Source organism: Mesocricetus auratus, unplaced genomic scaffold (genome assembly GCF_017639785.1).
Source record: "Mesocricetus auratus isolate SY011 unplaced genomic scaffold, BCM_Maur_2.0 Super-Scaffold_100676, whole genome shotgun sequence".
NCBI classification, from domain to species: Eukaryota; Metazoa; Chordata; class Mammalia; order Rodentia; family Cricetidae; genus Mesocricetus; species Mesocricetus auratus.
Genome location: NW_024429266.1, coordinates 186,575,140 through 186,594,614, shown reverse-complemented (window position 1 = coordinate 186,594,614; position 19,475 = coordinate 186,575,140). Strand labels below are relative to the sequence as shown.

General features: G+C 50.1%; 1 protein-coding gene across 1 annotated transcript in view; it reads left to right on the top strand.

Annotated features, from left to right (window-relative positions):
* Tead4 (TEA domain transcription factor 4) overlaps positions 1–18,992 on the top strand; it is a 78,225-nt gene extending 59,233 nt beyond the window's left edge. Inside the window, exons 9-12 of the mRNA XM_040737971.1 lie at positions 603–776; positions 13,005–13,145; positions 14,824–14,976; positions 15,080–18,992. Coding sequence (XP_040593905.1) covers positions 603–776; positions 13,005–13,145; positions 14,824–14,976; positions 15,080–15,193 — 582 coding nt within the window. The 3' untranslated portion in view covers positions 15,194–18,992. The remainder of the gene's footprint in view (positions 1–602; positions 777–13,004; positions 13,146–14,823; positions 14,977–15,079) is intronic.
* The last annotated feature ends 483 nt before the right edge of the window (positions 18,993–19,475 follow it).

Below are 19,475 nucleotides of genomic sequence, written 5' to 3'. Positions count from 1 at the left end.
TGCCCTGCCACTGGAGGCCCTGTCTCCATAGTGGGTTCCCACCCCGGAAGTCCCGCCTCCATAGTAGGCCCTCCCTCCCCCCCTGCAGGCCCAGAGGTCTCACCTTCCCTCCCCCTTCCCCCCTGCAGGCCCAGAGGTCTCGCCTTCCCTTCCCCCACCTCCTCTGGCTTTCTTACCTTTCTCCCCCCCTCTCCCTTCAGGGCTTAATAGATTCCTTGTTCTCTATTCTCCCCTGCCTGCCCGCCCCCTCTCTCTGCTCTGTGCTTTCCCTTGCTGTCTGTAGGATTCCTGCCTCAGCCCTCCTTGGCTTCCTTTTCCCCTCTCAGCTCTCCCAGGCTTCTCCACTCTCTCCTATTTCTTTTCCTATTCTGGTGTCCTTTCCCTGCCCTTCCCCCTGCCCTCCACTCCTGGAATCTGAGGGTGTGGGACTCAAAGCTGAGGGTACAGCAGGTTGCCCCTGACCCAGCTTTTCTCCCTTTTCCCAGGGAGGAACTGAGGCCCAGAGAGGTAAAGAGATTTGCCCGAGGTCACAAGTGAGACAGGCTGTCTCTCTAGCCTCCCCTTTGGCGTCGATCTCAGACTGACTGCTCTTCTGTCTACAGTACAGCAAGCACCTGTTCGTGCACATCAGCCAGTCGAGCCCAAGCTACAGTGACCCCTACCTCGAAGCTGTGGACATCCGCCAGATCTATGACAAATTCCCAGAGAAGAAGGGTGGCCTCAAGGAGCTATTTGAAAGGGGGCCCTCTAATGCTTTCTTCCTTGTGAAGTTCTGGGTAAGCTCTGGGCCTCTCCTTCCTTCCCTCAGTGCATTGAGAGGACCGGTGGGAGGAGCGGGCATCCTGCTGTGGAGGATGCTAGCATGCCTGGAGGTGAGGCCCACTGCTGGTGGGAGCCCAGTGACAGAACGTAATGTGACAGTGAGACCCTAGGGATGCGGCAGATGACAGAAGGCCTTTGTTTCATTGCCTTTACTTCTTCGTCCCTCTGTCTGCCCTCCTTTCTTCTTTCTGCTTCTTACTGTGCTGGGGATAGCATTGCCTCCAGCGTGCTAAGGTAGAGCCTTCCTAAATCCCACCCTCGCTCAAGAGGCTCTCTTCTGATGGTGGCTGTGGCAGGGCCCTGGTCAGGAACTGGAGCCTTAAAGAGGTGGTTGTGTGTGTGTGGGAGGGAAGTCCGCATGGAGCTGTTGGTTCTGGGCCTGGTGCTGGTCCCCATCTGATTCTCCGTCTGCGAATTTTATTGGGCTGTGCAGAGTTTTGAAAAGAGGAGCGTAGCTAAGGCTGTCACCTGCTGTAACCCAGGCTGCCCAAAAGGAAATACCCATGCCTGTCTCCAACAGTCCTGTCCACAGACTTGACCTCTGCTGCCCTCCTCATCCCTGGTGAATGTTGGGTGTCTAGAGCCAGTCCGTAAGGAGACACAGAACTGCCCACACAGCTTCCTTCCAGGGCCTAGAACCTCCGAAGGGACATAGGGGAGACCAGGCCAATAGCCACTAAGGGTGGAAAGTCCTTCAGGCACCTCACCGAACTTTCAGACATGAAACCTTTTCCATTCCTGCTTCCTCTGGCTTCTGCTAACCCCAGAGGCCCACCTAGGTCCTTTTCTTCCATTTATTTAGTTTGCAGTGCTGGAATGCTCTCTATTTAGCTGCTTGGCTTTTTTTTTTTTTTTTTTTTTTTTTTTTTGTAGCAGTGGAGTTGCAGCTCGAGGACCTCAGCCTTGGTAGACAAGTATTCTACCATCAAGCTGCACCCCAGCCCTACAGAACCCCTCTTTCTTCCTCCACCCCAGATTGTCTCAGCCTAATTTGCTCCCAAGCCTTTTGCTAATCTGGAAGTTTCTTGTTCTGGAAAGAACATGCTGACAGTAAACATTTATACAGTATTCCAGTTGACTTTTGGGCCCTGCCTAGGAATGCCCAGCCCAGCCCAACTCTCCCTACCGCTAAGCCAGCTCCTGGCTCTGTGCAGAAGATCCAAGTGCTGCTGCGTTAGGGACCTCGGGCCTTACCTTGGTGATGTGTACATTTTGTCCTACGATTGCAAAGCTAGCTGTTCTCCAATCAGGATGGCCCCTGGACCTGCATTCCGGGCAGGCGGTATCTGCTAGGCGGAGAGGAGAAAGGCCGTTTCTTCCCAGGCCGTGTGTGAGTGGGAAAGGCAGGGGGAGCAGAGAAGTTTGGAGAAAGGTGTGTGAGATGGAATAACAGCATAGCAGTAGCCAGGTGGTGGTAGTACATGCCTTTAATCCCAGCACTCAAGAGGCAGAAACAGCCGGAACTCTGTGAGTTTGAGGCCAGCTTGATCTACAAAGTAGGTTCCAGGACAGCCAGAGGAAAAACCCTGTCTCCAAAAACTAACCAAAAAACCCTAAAACAACAACAACAAAAACCAGTTAAATTGAGTTGGATCCTAGATGATCTTTAAATTAAATTCTAGGGCTTAATTCATATGGGATGGAAAATAGGAAATGTCTTTTGGGGTGGTGTTGGTGATCAATACAGGGACTTGTAAGCACATACTCTACCGCTGAGCTACGTAGCATTCCATTGTTTTGTTTTGCTTGGTTTGGTTTTTAGAGACAGGGTTTCTCTGTGGCTTTGGAGGCTGTCCTGGAACTAGCTCTTGTAGACCAGGCTGGTCTCGAACTCACAAGATCCACCTGCCTCTGCCTCCCGAGTGCTGGGATTAAAGACGTGCACCATTGATCTTAATAAGTATGTTCATAGTTATATTATTAATTCTTTTGCTTTATGCCTAACATCTACTTATGAGTGATTACATACCATATTTGTCTTTCTGGGTCTGGGCTACCTCACTCAGGATGGTTTTAATTCCAAGAGTCTTTAAAAGATTTTTTTGAATGTTTCCTTTTTATATTTTAATGTGCTTTGCCTAAATGCATGTCTGTGTGTGGGTGTTGGATCCCATGGAACTGGAGTTACAGACAAGTGTGAGCTGCTGTGTGGGTGCTGGGAATTGAACCAGGGTCTCTGGAAGAGCAGCCAATGTTCTTAAACTCTGAGCTATCTCTCCAGCCCCAAGAATCTTTAATAATGAAAAACATTGGATTTTTGTATTAATGCCTTCCTAAGTCCCAGAGTGGTAAATTATACTTTTCTTTTATTTATTTTTAAGATTATTTATTTATTCATGTATTTTGTGTAAATGAGTGCTCTATTTGCATAAACACCTGCATGACAGAGGAGGGCACTGGATGTCATTATAGATAATTGTGAGCCACTATGTGGTTGTGGGGAATTGAACTCAGGACCTCTGGAAGAGCAGCGGTGCTCTTAACTGCTGAGTCATCTTTCTAACCCCCAGGCTTCTTTTAGGTTTTATATCCTGGGTTCGTAAACATTCAGGTTGCTGTATCTTGAAGTCCTAACTAAGGCATTATAGAAAAATCAGCCGCATTACATCATTCCAAACCTCAGTCTACTCACATGGAGAGAGTCATATGCTTTACCAAAAGCCATGAGTAGTATTTGCATTTTGTTTAACAATGCAGATTGATCGCCAAAGACCCGAAGACATTTCCTTTATTATGTGCCCTTTCTTTTTCCTATATGTAAGTGGATTTTTATATGTAAATTGAATATTTTTAGGTAAAGTAATTCTTAATATTTTTACAGATTGCTCCATGAGAACCAGCATATAAAACTGGGAAGACATTTTTTTCCCCCGAGGTCTCCTAGCTGTTATTTTATTAGTACCTCCTTCCATTTGGACACCTTTTTCCTGGTCGCCTCCATTCCCTGCTCCTGAGTGAACTGTTAGTTACATAGTGGTCAGACTGAGCCTCTCCTGTATAATATCAATATGTAGTCTCCGGTAGTCTCCGGGATCTTGTAGTTCCCATATTGGCCAACTCATTTGATTGGAACACATGCTGTAGAAAGATCCAAGAAAAAGCCGCATAAGATCTAAGTCTTAGGGTTCTCTTACTGTTATAAACACCATGACCAAAAGCCATCTGGGGAAGAAAGAGTTTATTTCATCTTACAGCTTACAGTCCTTCATCTCAGGAAGTCAAGGGCAGGAACTGCCACAGAGGCCGTGGAGGAGGGCTGTACTGGTTTGCTCAGCCTGCCTTCTTACAGCATTTAAGACCACCAACCCAGGGACGGTGCTACCCACAGTGGCCTGGGCTCTCCCACATCAGTCAACAAAATGCACTACAGACTGTCCACAGTCCAATCTTATGGAGTAATTTTCTCAATTGAGGTCCCTATTCCCCAGTGACGCTAGCTTGTGTCAAGTTGACACAAAACTGACCAGCATGACCTGTTTGAAGTGTGTGTGTGTGTGTGTGTGTGTGTGTGTGTGTGTGCGTGCGCACGCGCGCGCTTATACATGATAGAAAATCTAGATCAAAAACTATTTTCTCTATTTTTTGCTTGGTGCTAGGTATTGAATGCATGGGTTTTTCACATTAGAGAAGTACTTTATGGCTGAACTACATGCTCTGTGCAAGTACATGAGCGCGTGTGCGTGCACGCACATACACACAAACACAAACATACACACACACACACAGAGACTGGGTATTGGTATATATTCAAGCTGATCTAGAACTCAAGACCTCTTCTCATCTTCCCGGGTTCTGGAATTGCAAATGTCCACTACCACACCTAAAGTACGACAGTCATTTGTAAATACATTGCTCTACTGTCTTCTGATGTGTGCGTCTGATGCCTTTCTGCTTCCCTATATCTACACAGGAAATTATATGACCTGCTTTTTTTTTTTTAAAGATTTGTTCTGTCTATAGGCCAGAAGAGGCACCAGATCTCATTACAGGTGGTTGTGTGCCACCATGTGGTTGCTGGGAATTAAACTCAGGACCTCTGAAAGAGCAGTCAGTGCTATTAACCACTGAGCCATCTCTCCAGCCCATGACCTGCTTTTTTATTCTCTGGTTTCATACCTCCTCAGTCTCTGTGTTCTTCCATTCCTCATTGATGATCTTTGGGTTATGTTTTGTCTTACTTCCCATCTTTGGCTCTGTATTTGGGTAGCTATCTTTAATCATATTTCTTTGACCATTTCGTTCACTCTGATTTTCCTGAGTCTCCATTGCTGCCCTACTCCCTGGCTTATTCTTTCTGTTTTCGCTTTTTGGGGGGGGGTGTCAGGGGAGTTGAAACTGAATCTCACTGTATAGTCTAGGCTAGCCTGGGACTCATTATATAGCTCAGGGTGTCCTCAAACTCATAGTGATCCTCCTGTCTCAGCCTCCCAGGAGCCAGGATTACTGGTGTGAGTCATCAACGTATTTGTGTGTTGTGTGTCTCTTGTTGGCCTGAAGATTACTGATTAGGCCCAAGAGTCCCAGGGATCCACCTGTCTCTCTTCCTAGAGCTGGGATGACAAGTATGGCGTTGAGCCTGGCTTTTGCGTGTGGGTTCTGGAGCCTCTCATTCTTGGAAGGCAAGCCCCTCAACTGTCATTACTATATTTTCCAGTTTTTTGCTCAGTCTCTTTTTCTAGAGACTTCCCTATTTTATCTTCTAGTTTCTGGATTAGTTCAGTGTTGTATCTGAGGGCCAATTATCCAAAGCCGAAAGCATCAGTGCACAAATCAAGTTTTTCATTCATGTAGAGGAAGCCTGGGGGGTAGACCCTGCAGGGATGCAATATCTGACTTCTCTGTAATATCCCTGTGGCCTGAGTCCTCTCTCCTCGTCCTCAGTGTGTGGCTTCTGTCCCCAAGGTCATGGCCAGTGGAATTCCAGCCATCATCTCCACATTGCAAACATTAGGAAAGAATCCCACACAGCCGCCTGTGGGATCGTTCTAGAGTCCTGGGCTGGGTGTAGTTATTTGTGTGGCTGCACCTTGCTCTGATGAACCAGGGAAATGTGAATTCAGCATCTTCGTGGTGGGCTTCAGTTAGCATTGCTGTGGTGTACAGGCGGCCTCCAACTTCTGGTGTGCATAGGAGGATCCTGGATTCCCCTCCAGAGTGAGGTGACTGCCCTGGGATGTGATTAGAGTCAGAGTAGAGGCCCAGCTGGCAGTGGCATGACGTGATTACCAGTACACTACCTTGGAGGACAAGGCCCTTCTCACTGGCTCCTGCCTTCCTTCTTTTAGCTGTAGTTTCCTGTTGTTGTTATTTTTTGAAGTTTTGGGTATAGAGATCCCAGGGACCTGCATATGCCAGGCAATCCGTGTACGAAACACACCAGGTAAACCCTTTATGAGCAGTGGGGGCAAGAGTTTGTTTGTTACTGGACACGTTCAGGGTAAGGCTCATCTTAGGCTCTCCATTTCAGAAATTGGGGAAACTCATGTTGCAGATAAAGGCTTGGGTCTGAGATGTGCGTTTGGGTGGCCTTCATCATTCCTGTGATCATTCTTGGTGTATTCAGGGACTGTTGAAAGGTCCCAGGAGCACTTGCTTTAGCAGGTCTCATGGATTCTCATTTGTGGATCCTGCCACGCCTTCAGAGGTAGATCTAGTTGATAACCTTGTCTATAGAGGAGAAACTGAGGCATGGTCGGGATAGACTTAACCCAGTTTGTTGTACTAGAACCAGACTGTATCCTCAGCCGTATGGCACCAGAGTCAGGCTGCCTGACCTCCCAAACAGAATGCCCCCAGACATGGATTTGGCGCTCATGCCGGTCCTGGGAGAAGGTTCTGGGTTGTCTGAAAGGCTCGGAGGAGGACAGACAGCTCTGACCCTACACTCTGAGAGGAGAGCACTGGGCTCTTTGATTTCTACATCTTGACCTTTCTCCCTGGAAATATTGGCAAAGTCTTCCAGGTGGAAGCAAAACTCCAGTCTCCATCTGCCTCCTCGGTGGCTCCTTTACTCCTTTGCCTTCCCTTAGGGGACACTGGTCTGGAACTGACAGACGGAAGTGTGGGAACAGCTGGGACACCAGAGGTTTGACCGGGCTGGTCCCACAGACAAGCTTTGTCATGGCTGTATAAACAGTCCTTGTGGTCATTGCCTTTTAGCAGCACAGACTCTGGGGAGCTCCACAGTGGGTCTTGGACCTGAGGCAGTGTGGACCTTAGCGGGGCATGGTGGCTTTAAGAAAGCACTCAGTGTGACAAGGCAGCCGACTTTTGGGCCCAGCTGTCCCTATGGGATGCAGACACTCTTCTTGAGAGCTGGACCTTGAGTGAGTCTTGGCTTCTGTGCCCCTCTGTTTTTCCAGCTTAAAGGTTAACAGTTCCTGTGGGCTCCAGTCTGGGAACTCAGGGGAGACCTTGTCCTTCCTCCTCTAGCCACAGAGTGTATTTGCCTTAGGGAGGCTGAGCTGAAATCAGAAGAGGGACCATTAGAGGTCAGGGCACCCTAGTAGCCATCCCCTGGTCTGCCCTCATGTGGGAGGGGCTCAAAGGCAGAGAAATGGAGTGAGGAACATTTGCTAACAGTGAGAGTCTGTGTTAGTCATGGGCAGTCCCCTGCCCCCTTGGCCTGTTCCCCCCCCCCCCCCCCACTGTCTGCTGTGGGCTTGGCCACACACACAGGGAGGAAACCTGTCCAGGCAAGAAACTGTTGCCTGTCTCCCAGCCAGCCTTTGTCTTCCTGCCTGCGTGCATGCTCAGTCTACCTCCAGGTGCTGGAGAGCTGAGAGAACCTGCCTAGAGCAGAGGCCACTTTGGTTTCCCCTGTCCAAGCTGTCACCCTCCCCCCACACCCCCAGAGTTAGTGTTCCCACTGAGGGCCTGTGGTGGTAGTCCTGCTGCATGCCTGGGCTTATCCCAGTGAGGATGGCCTCAAGGTGCAGAGGAGGAGGTGGAGCCCTTAAGGCCCAGTTCTGGGAGGCTGCCCGCTAGAGTGGGGGCTGGAAAATATAAATCCCATCCTCCCAGTCCCCTAGTCCCCAGAACCCGCTGAGAGCAAGCAGGGCCCGGGACACCAGTCTGCACACTGGGTGGAGCTGGGTAGCAGGACAGTTCCTTAGGCCTTCCTGCCACCCAGCCCACTGCTGTCTCCTGGGCCCCACATTCTTCACAGACACATACCAGCACTCAACAGTCAATGCTGTCTGCTCATCTGTCAGTCACCCGATCCCTCACAGCTGTTCCAGGCCCAGTCCGCGAGCTGCCCACCCTCATGATCAGCTATGAATAGGGTGCATGGAGGAGGTGGGGTGTTCAGATGGCTGGGCACCGAGAGGGACAGCTGTCCTGGATTACAGCTGCAGGCAGGGTGAGGTGGTGGGAGAGCTGGGTGAACCCTGGAGCCCAAGGACTAGCAGAGGGGCTGTGGGATGGGCTGTCATCTCCCAGATCTGCGCATCACAGGCCCAGGGCAGATTCTAGGGTGATGTTGGACCCCCATCCATCTCACTAATCCTACTCTGTTCTCAGTTACAAATTCTTTCATAGTACACAAATATTCCTTAGCCCCTTTCTATCCCACAATCCCCAGAAATGCTGGGCTGTGACTGGATGAAGTCTTTTGTCTTTGTTTTGTTTTGTTTTGTTTTGTTTTTTGAGACAGGGCTTCTCTTTGTAGCTCTGGCTGTCCTGGAACTCACAGATCCACCTGCCTCTGCCTCCTGAGTGCTGGGATTAAAGGTGTGGACCCTGTGAATGAGTGTTTTAAAGGGGTCCTAGGGTGGAAAGTAATGACTGAAGAGCTGGAGTGTATTTGAGATGGAGGGCTCAAGCTGGGGTCCACACCCCAGGGGTAAGTAACTCCGATGTACTCAGGGGCCTGGCTCCTCTGTCATAGCACTGCCCAGTTCTGAGAAGTGGAACAGCGCCCCTTACTGAAAGGACAGGGTTCTTGCACCCATGGATCGTCCCCTGGGCAAGTTTGCTGGTGGCCTGAGATGCCCTTTGGTGTTGGTGCTTCCCAGAATGGTGCGCAGGGAGGTCTTACAAGTGCTACACCTATTGACATTTCTTTTTAAAAATTTTATTTGCTTTTTTATTTATATTGGTGTTTTGTCTGCATTTATGTCTGTGCGAGGGTGTCAGATCTCCTGGAACTGTTTACAGACAGTTGTGAGCTGCCTTGTAGGTGCTGGGAACTGAACCTGGTTCCTTGGACAGTCAATGTTCCTGAGCTATCTCTCCAGCCCTGGACATTTCTTATTTAATAATTAATTTGGCTTATGTAAGAGAAAAAAAGTCCTTGTTTTCCTGATTGTATTGCTTATGGTAAAATTAAGTAATAAAAGTGAATTGAAGTCAGAGATACCACACAGTCCAGCCAGATAGCTCAGTTAGTGAAGGTGCTTGCCATTAAGCCTGATGACCCGAGTTCAACTCCTGGAACGCACATAATCGGAAAGAGAAAAGTGACTTATGCAAATTGTCCTCTGGCTTCCACATGCACACCATTATGTATGTGCAAGTACACACACATTACACACACTCACAAATAGATAGATAAATAAAATTTTAAGAAGTGTCATTAAAAGATGCACAAGTTGGGTAGATGCCTGTCATCCTAGTACTTAGGAGGCTGAAGCAGAAGGAGTGAAATGGGAAGTCTGCCTGAGCTACATACCGAGATCTTGACACCTTGGAAGGATCTGTGTGGTTAATGAGTGTCACACTGGTCAGAGCCCTATGGCCACAGCGTTTGTCATTTGAGTATTGTCACCATATAATGCCCTGGTCTCATCCCTCAGTGTCTCTGCCTTCCAGGCAGTTGGGTCCCCTATGGTGTTTTGTTTTGTTTTTGATGCATGGTCCACATTTTTGCCCTACTGTTATGGTCACAGTGTACTCTAAGCCCACAAACGGTCTCCCAACCTTTTCAGGCCAATCTGACAAACTTGGTCTTTTAGAACAGTTGTATGACTTAGAGGAGTGGGAGAAAGCCTATGTTCAGGTCCTTGTTCGTGTCATTTGTCCCAGGAAGACCTTGGACCATGGCTGCCCCACATCACAGGTGCTGCACACCCCCAGCTGTCCTCCCCCACAGGGTCAGGATGGAGGCAGGTCCAGGAGGACTGAAAGCCATCCTCGGTTTGGAAAGGAGAGTGTTTAGGAAAGGGGACTGTTTGTTTCAGAGGCTAAACATTGGCTCGAATGCTGTTGTAATTGTTTCTTTGCTTTTCTTTCCTCCTAGAGAATGGCTCCATTTAAATCATGCACAGCACACTGAGACACCCTAAAAAACATTTCATTCTATTCCATAATTGCTCTCCTCTCCGGTGTGTGTGTGTGTGTGTGTGTGTGTGTGTGTGTGTGTGTGTGTGTGTCGATGACTGTATAATATGCCTTTCATGCCACAATAATTATAGGGTAATTAACACTCCCTTGTCAGTTTACACAAAGATTTTGCTGTTGAAAGGAAGTTGCCAAAGGAGAGAAAACCAGTGCTTGAGTGTCACCTAGCGGTCATGAGTAAGACTGCTTGTCACTTGTGCTCAAATCCTGCAGAAGAGTCTTAGAACCTGCATTGTGATTGACAGCTCCATTGCGTTCACAGCCTGCGCTCTGGTCCACATGGCAGTTACCTTTGTGTTTTGTGGTTGAAGAAGAAGCCCCAGCATAAGAATCAGCATTCTGTTCAGGTGCAATGGCATATGCCTTTAATCCCAGCACTTGGGAGGGTGAAGCAGGCTGGTCTATGGTGTGAGTTCCAGGATAGCCAGAGACCTTGTCCTAGAAAAACAAAACAAAGATTCGGCCTTCTGTATGTCATCTGTAGGGAAATGGATGGAGTTAGAGATCATCATGTCAAGCAAACTCAGGCCTACCCAGCCAGGCAAATACATGTTTCCACACATACACACATAAGTTTTAAAAGAATTCCTTAATTAAAGTAAAAGAAATATGTTAGTACCAGTGAGATGACTCAGGAGTACATGCACCTGCTTGTCTGAGTTCAAACTCCAGGATCTGCATGGTGGAAGGAGGGACCCAACACCTAAAAGTTGACCTCAGCTGCACATGCTTCCTCTGGCACTGGTGTACTCATACACACAAAATAAAGAAGTAAAAAAAAAACAGCCCAAAGCAAAAGAGCACCCCCAAACCAAAGAGCTTCTGGAAATGTTTACCAAGTTCAGCCACACAGGCACTTGCAGGACACTATTGTCATGGTCTATGGGGACCCAGCTACCTCCAGCAGAACTTGCCATCACCCACTGTTTGTTGGCTTTGCAAGTATACAAACTGCTTGAGTTGTAGGGTCATGGAGCTTGCATCAAGATTCTAGAACAGTGTGTCGAAGGGCTGGAGTCTCTGATGGGCATCCCAACGTAAACTACACATGAAGGGAGCCTAAGCTGCAGTAGAGGCCCCAGGTCACTGAAGATACTGGGAATGTGGGATGTCTCTGAAGAAAGCTGCAGGCACCCAGTTGAGCCAGGTTGTGGAAGAGGCCGTAGCTGCAAATGGCAGAACCATAGGGGCTGGAATGCCCAGGCTCTTGGAGCTCAGATGTCACCATAAGCCCTGGATAGCAGATCAGGTGCTATCCATACTTGGTTGAGTTGCAGTCTTTTCTTTTTTAAGGTTTATTGTATGTCTCTGGGTCTATGTGAGTACACATTTACAGTTACCCATGGAGGCCAGAAGAGAACATAGAGTATGCGTTGCCCAGCGTGGGTGCTGGGCTGAGCTCAGGGTCTCTGAGAGCGGCCAGCGCTCCCAACCGTGGACTCTCTCCAGTGCCCGTGTTTCTTCTTGCTCCTGCCTTTGCTTTCCTTTTGGCACAGGGATGTTTACTCAGCCCTAGGATGAGTAGGGAGCAGGCAGTTTTCTTTCTGCTTTTGCAGGGTTCATAGCTCAGATTGCCTCAGAAGAGACTTTGCACTGACACTTGTGACTACGTGTGCTTGTTTGTACTATAAGATGGACAGGAGCTGTTCTGGGCCAGGGACATGCTTTGAATGCAGTGCCGCCCACAGACTTGCATTTGGAATGCTTGGTCCCCAGCTCGTGGTGGCTCTATTTTGAAGGCTGTAGAGCTTTTAAGAGCTGTGGCCTTGCTGCTAGAAATAAGACACCAGCGGCAAGTCCTTGTTATACCATCTCCTGGTTTTGGCTTGTGTTCTCTACTTCCTGTCCTGGGCCATGTGGACAGCCACCATCCCACGATCTTAGCACCAGGATGAGATCATTCTACCATGCCTTCCCTGCTATGAGGGACTGAGACAACCAAGGTAACCCTTCCTTAGGTGGTTCCTATGTGGTGACCCTAAGGTAACTAATACAATACCCAACCGAGAAGTCATTCTGGCTCCTGTGTGGACAGACAGCTGTGAACTTATTTCTCATTGTTTGGGAAATGAAGAAGAATTACATTGAGTCTGACTGTGGGGGTGGCAGAGGCTTCTTATGCTTGAGGTGTACCTGTGTTTCTTCTTTTTTCTTATTCTTTCTTTTTGGTCCTTCCAGGCCAACAACTGGCCCTCCCACTGAGTTGTAGCCACACCCGGTCCCCATTCTTTTAAAGCCCTGTCTCGTCCAAGATGAAGGGACTGGTGTGGGTACAAGAAACCCCAAGACCAAGTTCTCAGCACAAAGGAGGTTTATTTCCCCCTAGAGGGGCAAAGGACAGGGAATAAGAGATAAAGACGGGAGGACAAGGGAAAGGGGGAAGGGAACAAGGGACACGGGGAAGGGATGTTTGTCCTGGAGGTACTAAGGCCCGCCTCTGGGTAGAAAGGAGACAGACACGGCCCATAGGAAAATGGTGGTTTATAAAGGTGAAAGGGGAAACCCTGTGTTAGGATGAGGTGTTTAATTTTGATTGGACAGGTTAATTAAGGCAGCCTTAGGGGGCTTTTGATTGCTGGACTTGAATACTATAACAGCTGGGCCTTGGTAGTCAGCCTCAGGAGAAAGAAGTGGCCGACTAAGGGAATGGAGCTTGATGGCTGGCTTTAGGGATGTGATCTAAGGGTTTTTAGCAAGGCAGAGGGAATGGGGGAGAAGGACCAGGCCTGCCAGAGCCATGTTTGGCAGGCTCAGGCCAGCTTGAGTCCCTTCACAAGAACCTGCACTGTGACCCTAAGGGCGCCCCTGAAAACAGCCGCATCCTTCCATTTCTCTGGCAGGCAGACCTCAATACCAACATCGACGATGACAACAACGCCTTCTATGGGGTCTCCAGCCAGTACGAGAGCCTGGAGAACATGATTATTACCTGTTCTACCAAGGTCTGCTCCTTCGGCAAGCAAGTGGTGGAGAAAGTTGAGGTAGGAGGCCACCTAGAGGGTGTTGGGTAAAGGGGGTGTCTGTGGACCCCCTTTCCCCGGAGCTCTCCTGGGGGCAGGATTGCTGAGGGTGGGCCCCGTGTGGTTTCCACATGCCTTCAGAAGTGTGTGTTTTAGGTTGGGTGTGAGGCATCTATGATTTAATTGTCTGGCCCATACCTCTGATCCCTGACTGAATTTTTTGGTCAGGATTCCTTTCACGCCTTCCTTGCAAGCATCCCACAATTTCTAGAACAGAGCCAAGACACGGGTTAGCCCAAGGATTTCTCCCTAATCCATCTGTGTCTTTAACAGCTGGTCCTGGGGATAGGTGTAGCCTTTCTCAGTCACACAGCTCTCTAGATGCATAGGCGGTGAAACGGATGTTCAGGGTCTGTTTGCTGCTCACTTTCTACTCCAGGAATGCTGGAAGCTTCTGGCGTCCCTGTTTCTCCAGGTGCTTGAGTTTTTGTAAGAGCCTGGTTATGTTAGGCAAGTACTCTTCCATTGAGCTGCACAGCCCTTTATCCCCACCTCACCGCCTTTGAGACAGCCTTTCGAGCCCCCTTCCCAAGTATCACACAGCTTTTTGGCTTTGGAGCGCCTCGGAGACCTTACAATTGGGCAGAATTCTCTGCCTTGTTCCCACTCACCCTGTCAAAGGTGGGCTGGTAATGAGCTCAAGCTAAGAACCTAGTTTTGATCCCTGTACACCTCCCCTGGCCCCCACTTCCTCTTGGGGTTGTGTTAGCCCCCCCATCTCTAAGGAAGTATCAGGTTGCCTTCACCACCCACTGGTCCCAATAACTGTGACATTCTGATCTTATTGTGTAATGAGAATGACAAAATGGCCTTAAAGCCTCCAGTCATATTGTCCCTGTGGCCCTAAAGACTGTGACACTGCAGTGCTTAACATTGCATGCTGTCAGGCTGGTCAGCTCTTGGCCTACGTGGGTCTGAATTGATGGCATCCTCGCTACCTGTGGTTGACAGAAACCCATGTCAAACAGTTGGGTGCCAGGCAGAACCTGGGAGTCGACTTTCACTTCAGGGGTCCCAACCCTAGCTGTTCCATTGCCAGGAAGCTTTTGATACACGTTAGTGCGTGCGTGCGCGCGCGCGTGCCACACTGAGCCCACTCATGTAACTTCTCTTAATCCTGGGACTATAATGTGTGCGCGCCTGTGTGCGTGTGTGGTCTTTTGTTCCATCTGGTGCTGTAGATGGACTCCAGGGCTCACAGTTGCTGCCCTATCCCAGGAAAGGCAGTTTTTACAAAGCTCCTACAGTTATTACTTGCATTAAACAAGGTTTTGAGATGCTCATGTCTATCGTTCTATGTGCTGTCTATCCAGCTCCTATGGCAATAGCATCCACCACCAAGCTTCATGCGTATGGTAGTTCTGCCACACAGGTGCGGGCCGCCTCACTTGCAACACCTGCCCCGTCCCGTTGCCACTGCTCCCAGGACTTTTCATTCCCCTCTCCTGGAAGTGTTTGCCTGTCATGTCAGCGACAAAGAGGGGAGCTCTAGACGCCTCAGAGGACAGCTCTGGTCCTGGGCCATCTTCTGCCTCTACGTTCCATTGGCTGTGATTGGATTTTTGTACGTCCCTGCTAAGTTGGGCTTGGGCAAGAGGTGTAGGGACTCTAAGCTTCTGTTGTCCCTGGGGTTCTATAGACGGAGTATGCTCGCTTTGAGAACGGCCGCTACCAGTACCGTATCCACCGGTCCCCGCTCTGTGAATACATGATCAACTTTATCCACAAGCTGAAGCACTTACCAGAGAAGTATATGATGAACAGTGTTCTGGAGAACTTCACCATCCTGCAGGTATGAGGTGGGGCAGATGCCCAGGGCGATGGGCGGCGGTGGTGGGCGGCACCCATGGCTTCCCAACCCAGGGCTTTGACCCTCACCTTTGTGTCACCGGCAGGTGGTCACCAATCGAGACACACAGGAGACCTTGCTGTGTATCGCGTATGTCTTCGAAGTGTCAGCCAGCGAACATGGAGCTCAGCATCACATCTACCGGCTCGTGAAAGAATGAGAGACTTGAAGAGCAATGGTTGGGGGGACAGATCCAGGAAATGGGGACCTGGGAGGGAACCTTCAGGGCCAGCCCCCAGAAGTGCCACGAGAGCTGAGCAGAGAAGCCTGATCTTGCAGTGCCCAACCCTCAATAAACCCAACGTGCCAAGCATTTTCAGAGGAGCTGGTCTGGCTGTGTGAGCCCGGAAGGGCAGGGGAGAAGGGGCACCAGGAAGCAAGCCCAGAGATGCTCCCAGATGGTCCAGGAGCCAGAAATCCCCAGTCGACTCAGCTCCAGACACCAAAGCTCAAGACCCAGTGGTCCCTTCTCAGCTGCTGGAACCCTGCAGTCTGCTGCTGGTCACACTGGCGGCCCGAGGACAGATGGCATGCGGGTCCCACACCCAGACACGACCGCGTGCACACTATCAGCCTTGCCATCGCTGCCTGATGATAGCTGCCGCAGAAGGTCCCACCCCTGCAAACAGGGCTGGATTTAGGTGTGGCTGGAGACTAGGCAGGAGTTACTCAGATGGCCCTGCCTAGGACTCCAGACTGAGGCAAGGCTTGGAGGTAGGGAGTCCCGCTTCAGGGCCAGCATTTCCAGCTACTTGACCCTGTCAGGCTCCTCAGCTTCTCCCTTTCCTCTCTGCTCAGCACTGGTGAGGAGAGGATGTCTATGAAGTACCTAGGTCATGTCGGGTGGTGGTGATGCGCACCTGTAATTCCAGCATTTGGGAGGAAGAGGTGGGTGGGTCTCTGGGAGGTCAAGGACAGCCAGGGCTACACAGAAAAACCTTGTCTCAAAAAAAAAAAAAAAACCAAACAAACAAAAAACCAAAACAAAAAACGACTGGGTACCGTGCCAGTTAAATGATCTGACCCTCAGTCCCAGCCCCTTGCTTCCTTCCCTCTGGAGGGCCTGGATCTGACTCTCTCTGCTGCTCTCTCAAGGATTCCCCAGTCAGAGCCAGTTTCTAGTAACTTGGAGCCTCAGGAAGAAAGATCCAACCTGGGCATGTTTGTATGTGTGCCCAGAACTCAGGGATGTATCTGTGGGGATGCAGAAATGGGCAGGGCAGCATCGAGGGGATGCTACAGAAGTGAAGAACAAGGGCTCTGGAATCAGTCTAGCCTGACTTTGTGCAACCTCTGGTGTGTTAATGTTATGGTGCCTCAGTTTCCCCATCTGTAAAATGGGTATAACATTCACCTACCTCGTGTATAAACAGTGCCTCATATAGTGCTGAGCACATCCACGTGTTCAATAAATATGCATCGGTACTAACTGTGGGAGCTTCAGCTCCGGCTGTGGAGCCCAGATTGGAGAATTACGCACTGCGGTGGGGGCGATCCTACAGTGATTGCCCTTCAGACAGGAGGGGTCCAGGGGTCTCAGGGAAGAGGTAGCCCTCGAGGGAACAAGTTCAGAGGGTAGGATGGCTAATATCTAGTGATGTTATTTGTGTGAACTTGGTGCTGGGGCGGACCCCAGGGCTTGGCACAGGCTGAGTGACCAGAAGTATGCAAATAAGCTCATGGGAGGAGTGTGGCTGCATCTCAGGTGAGGTAGACATGCAGGCCCCCAAATTCCCTCTCCTCAACCAAAGCAATTTAGCACATCCCTCCCGCACCCACACCTGCTTCCTGCTGCAGTCAAAGGGGGCCAGGGGGCCAGTGCTGCACCCCTGGCCCTGTGGTGAGGTTCACCCCTCCACATGCAGGCCTGTGTTTGATCCCCCTCCCCATGATCGCTGCCTGGGAGCAGTGTTCTTGGGGGGCCCCAGCCTCGGCCGTTTCAGACTTTTATGTGGGCTCCCTCTTGAGACATGAAGGACACAACGTTTTCCTATGGGAAGCAGGTCAGTCCAGATGCTGGGTCCCAGTGTGGATCCTGTTCTTCCTGTATGAACTGACCTCAGTGGCTAAGGCAGAGTCACCATGGAAGATGGCAGTCTTAGTTGCTTCTCCACTCAAGTCAATATGGCACCTGCCAGCCCGAGGGTCCCCCCCAACCCACCAATCTTGATGACGGTACTGTGCTGGCGCCATTTTTTCTTTTTCAGACGAGCTCACCCTCTCTGGTCTAGGCTAATATTTCCAGTGATCCCCCTGCCTCAGCTTCCTGAGGAGCTGGGACTATGGGTGCTTACCACTGTATCCAGCAGTCCTATTTTAAAGATTAAGGAAGTGAGGCCCCGAGAGCTTAAGGAAGTTGCTTGGGTTGTTGGTGTGTTTTTCCATTTGCCTTGCGAATGGGTGTTTAGTTTCTGAGATGTGTCAGGCTCTGGGAATGTGTCCATGAGCAACACAGCCAGGGTGGCTGCTTTGGACTAAGGAAGGGTTGACTAGGGACAAGTAAAGGAGACTTGTAGGCAGTGGGAAATGCTGTGGAGGGGGAGGGCACCAGGGTTAGCACAACGGGAGGCCCGGAAGCTGTAGACTCCTGAACCCCAGGCAAGTGGATCCGAAGGATCTCTTCAAGAGAGAGTGGAGAGTCCTGGAGACGGGGAGGGATATGTTGAGTGACAGAAGGCAGACGTACCTCACCCAGCCAGCACACCAGTTAGGAAGGCAATTGGCTCAGTTTTTTTGTGTCCCCTACACTCCCTGTGTGGATGCTGACTTTGGCCTTCTCTCAGGGTGGTAGGGAGGCCGGGAGCTGTTAAGCAAGGGAGGGAGACCCTTTGATGCTATTTTTAGAGAACATCCCTGGAACCCTGGGATTCTACAAAGGAGCAAGTGTGGTCCTTGCTCTTGAGCCCATCCAGCGTGTTCCCCTGGGTATCTGGGGGTGGAAACTGTTTTCTGGGTCTCTGCCACTTGGCAGCCATGTGAGAGGCAAGGGAGAGTGGACCAGAGAGGGCCACCCATGTCGTGACCCCAGGAGTGAAACCCCTCCTGGTGTTACCTCGCCAGCAGGAAGTGTCACCAGTGGCAGTAGGGACAGGTGAAAGGTTCTCTGCTTCACAGGGCCTGCGGCTAGCAGCAGATTGTACCGACAAGGTGTCACAGGAATGGAAAGAATGTTTCCTGACCAGAAAAACAAACAAAGCAAAACCAATAGCTAAAAAATAAAACCCACCCCCACACATAAAAGGAACTAGTGTGTTTGTGTGTACAAGTGGTGTCCTAGGCCGCCCGGCGAAGGGGCCTGAGGTGTGGTCTTACATCTCTGGTGTGCAGCGCCCGTTCTTTCCCGGGCTGGGGGTTGAGTGCAGGAGGCCTGAGAGTAGTCTGTGCCAGGAGGGAGCTTCCGGGTCCTGGGCCCCAGGCACAGAAGCGACAACAGGAAAGCATAAGCTTCCCTTGGGTTCTATCCAGTGACCTCCTGCCTGTGACCCCCGCTGAAAACCTATTCTCTTTCTTAGAGCTGTGGTACAGGGGGCAGAGGCACCTTGGATAACATATCTTAGAGATCAGAAAGGAAATAACCTTTTCCTCAAAGACTCTCTACACAGGATGTAGCTAACTACTCTGCCCAGCCAGGTGCCAGGGTCACAGCTTTATCTTTCTCCAACACTCACTCAGGAGGAGAATAAGGCCAGCAGGGGCTGTACGGTGAAACCTGATGTCTGAAATAAAAATTCTTTAAAAAGTGCCTGGACCTCGGCTTTTGTGTGTGTATATATATATTCGTGAGTAAGGAAGGGCACAAATGGGCACGACCCTTCCTAGCGAGCCAGAGCCCAGGCAGTGGAAATGGTGTTTTTTTACACTCACAGATGTCTGATACTCAACTTTAAGGCTTTTGTATTTTTTTCTATGTAAATCCCCTTCGTCTCTTCAGATCTTCAGTAAAGTCTGCTACAAACACAGGTCTGCGTGCATGTGATTTCTTCGTGCAGGGCTGGAGGTCTGCCCTGTTCCCAAAGCACACAAAGCAGCAGTGCACCTGGGACAGGTGCTCACTGGGACAGGTGCTCTGGGACAGGTGCTCACTGGGACAGGTGCACATAGGACAGGTGCTCACTGGGACAGGTGCTCACTGGGACAGGTGTACATAGGACAGGTGCTCACTGGGACAGGGGCACATAGGACAGGAGCTCACTGGGGCAGGCCATCTTGTGGCTAAAGTAAGTCTACTATTGTAGGGAGGCCGTGGAGAATGAAGGAGTAGATGACTAGCCCCATTGGAGGCAAATGTGTTTGCCAGCTGGCCGGCACGCAAGTCCATCCTGGAAGTAATCAGGAATCATCAGACACTCAGCCTGAGTCCGCTGAGTGTCTTGTGACCTTGCACTTTTTTTTTTTAAGAATTAGTTTTTTTTTTTTTCAGTCCTCCCACACCAAAGGCCAAG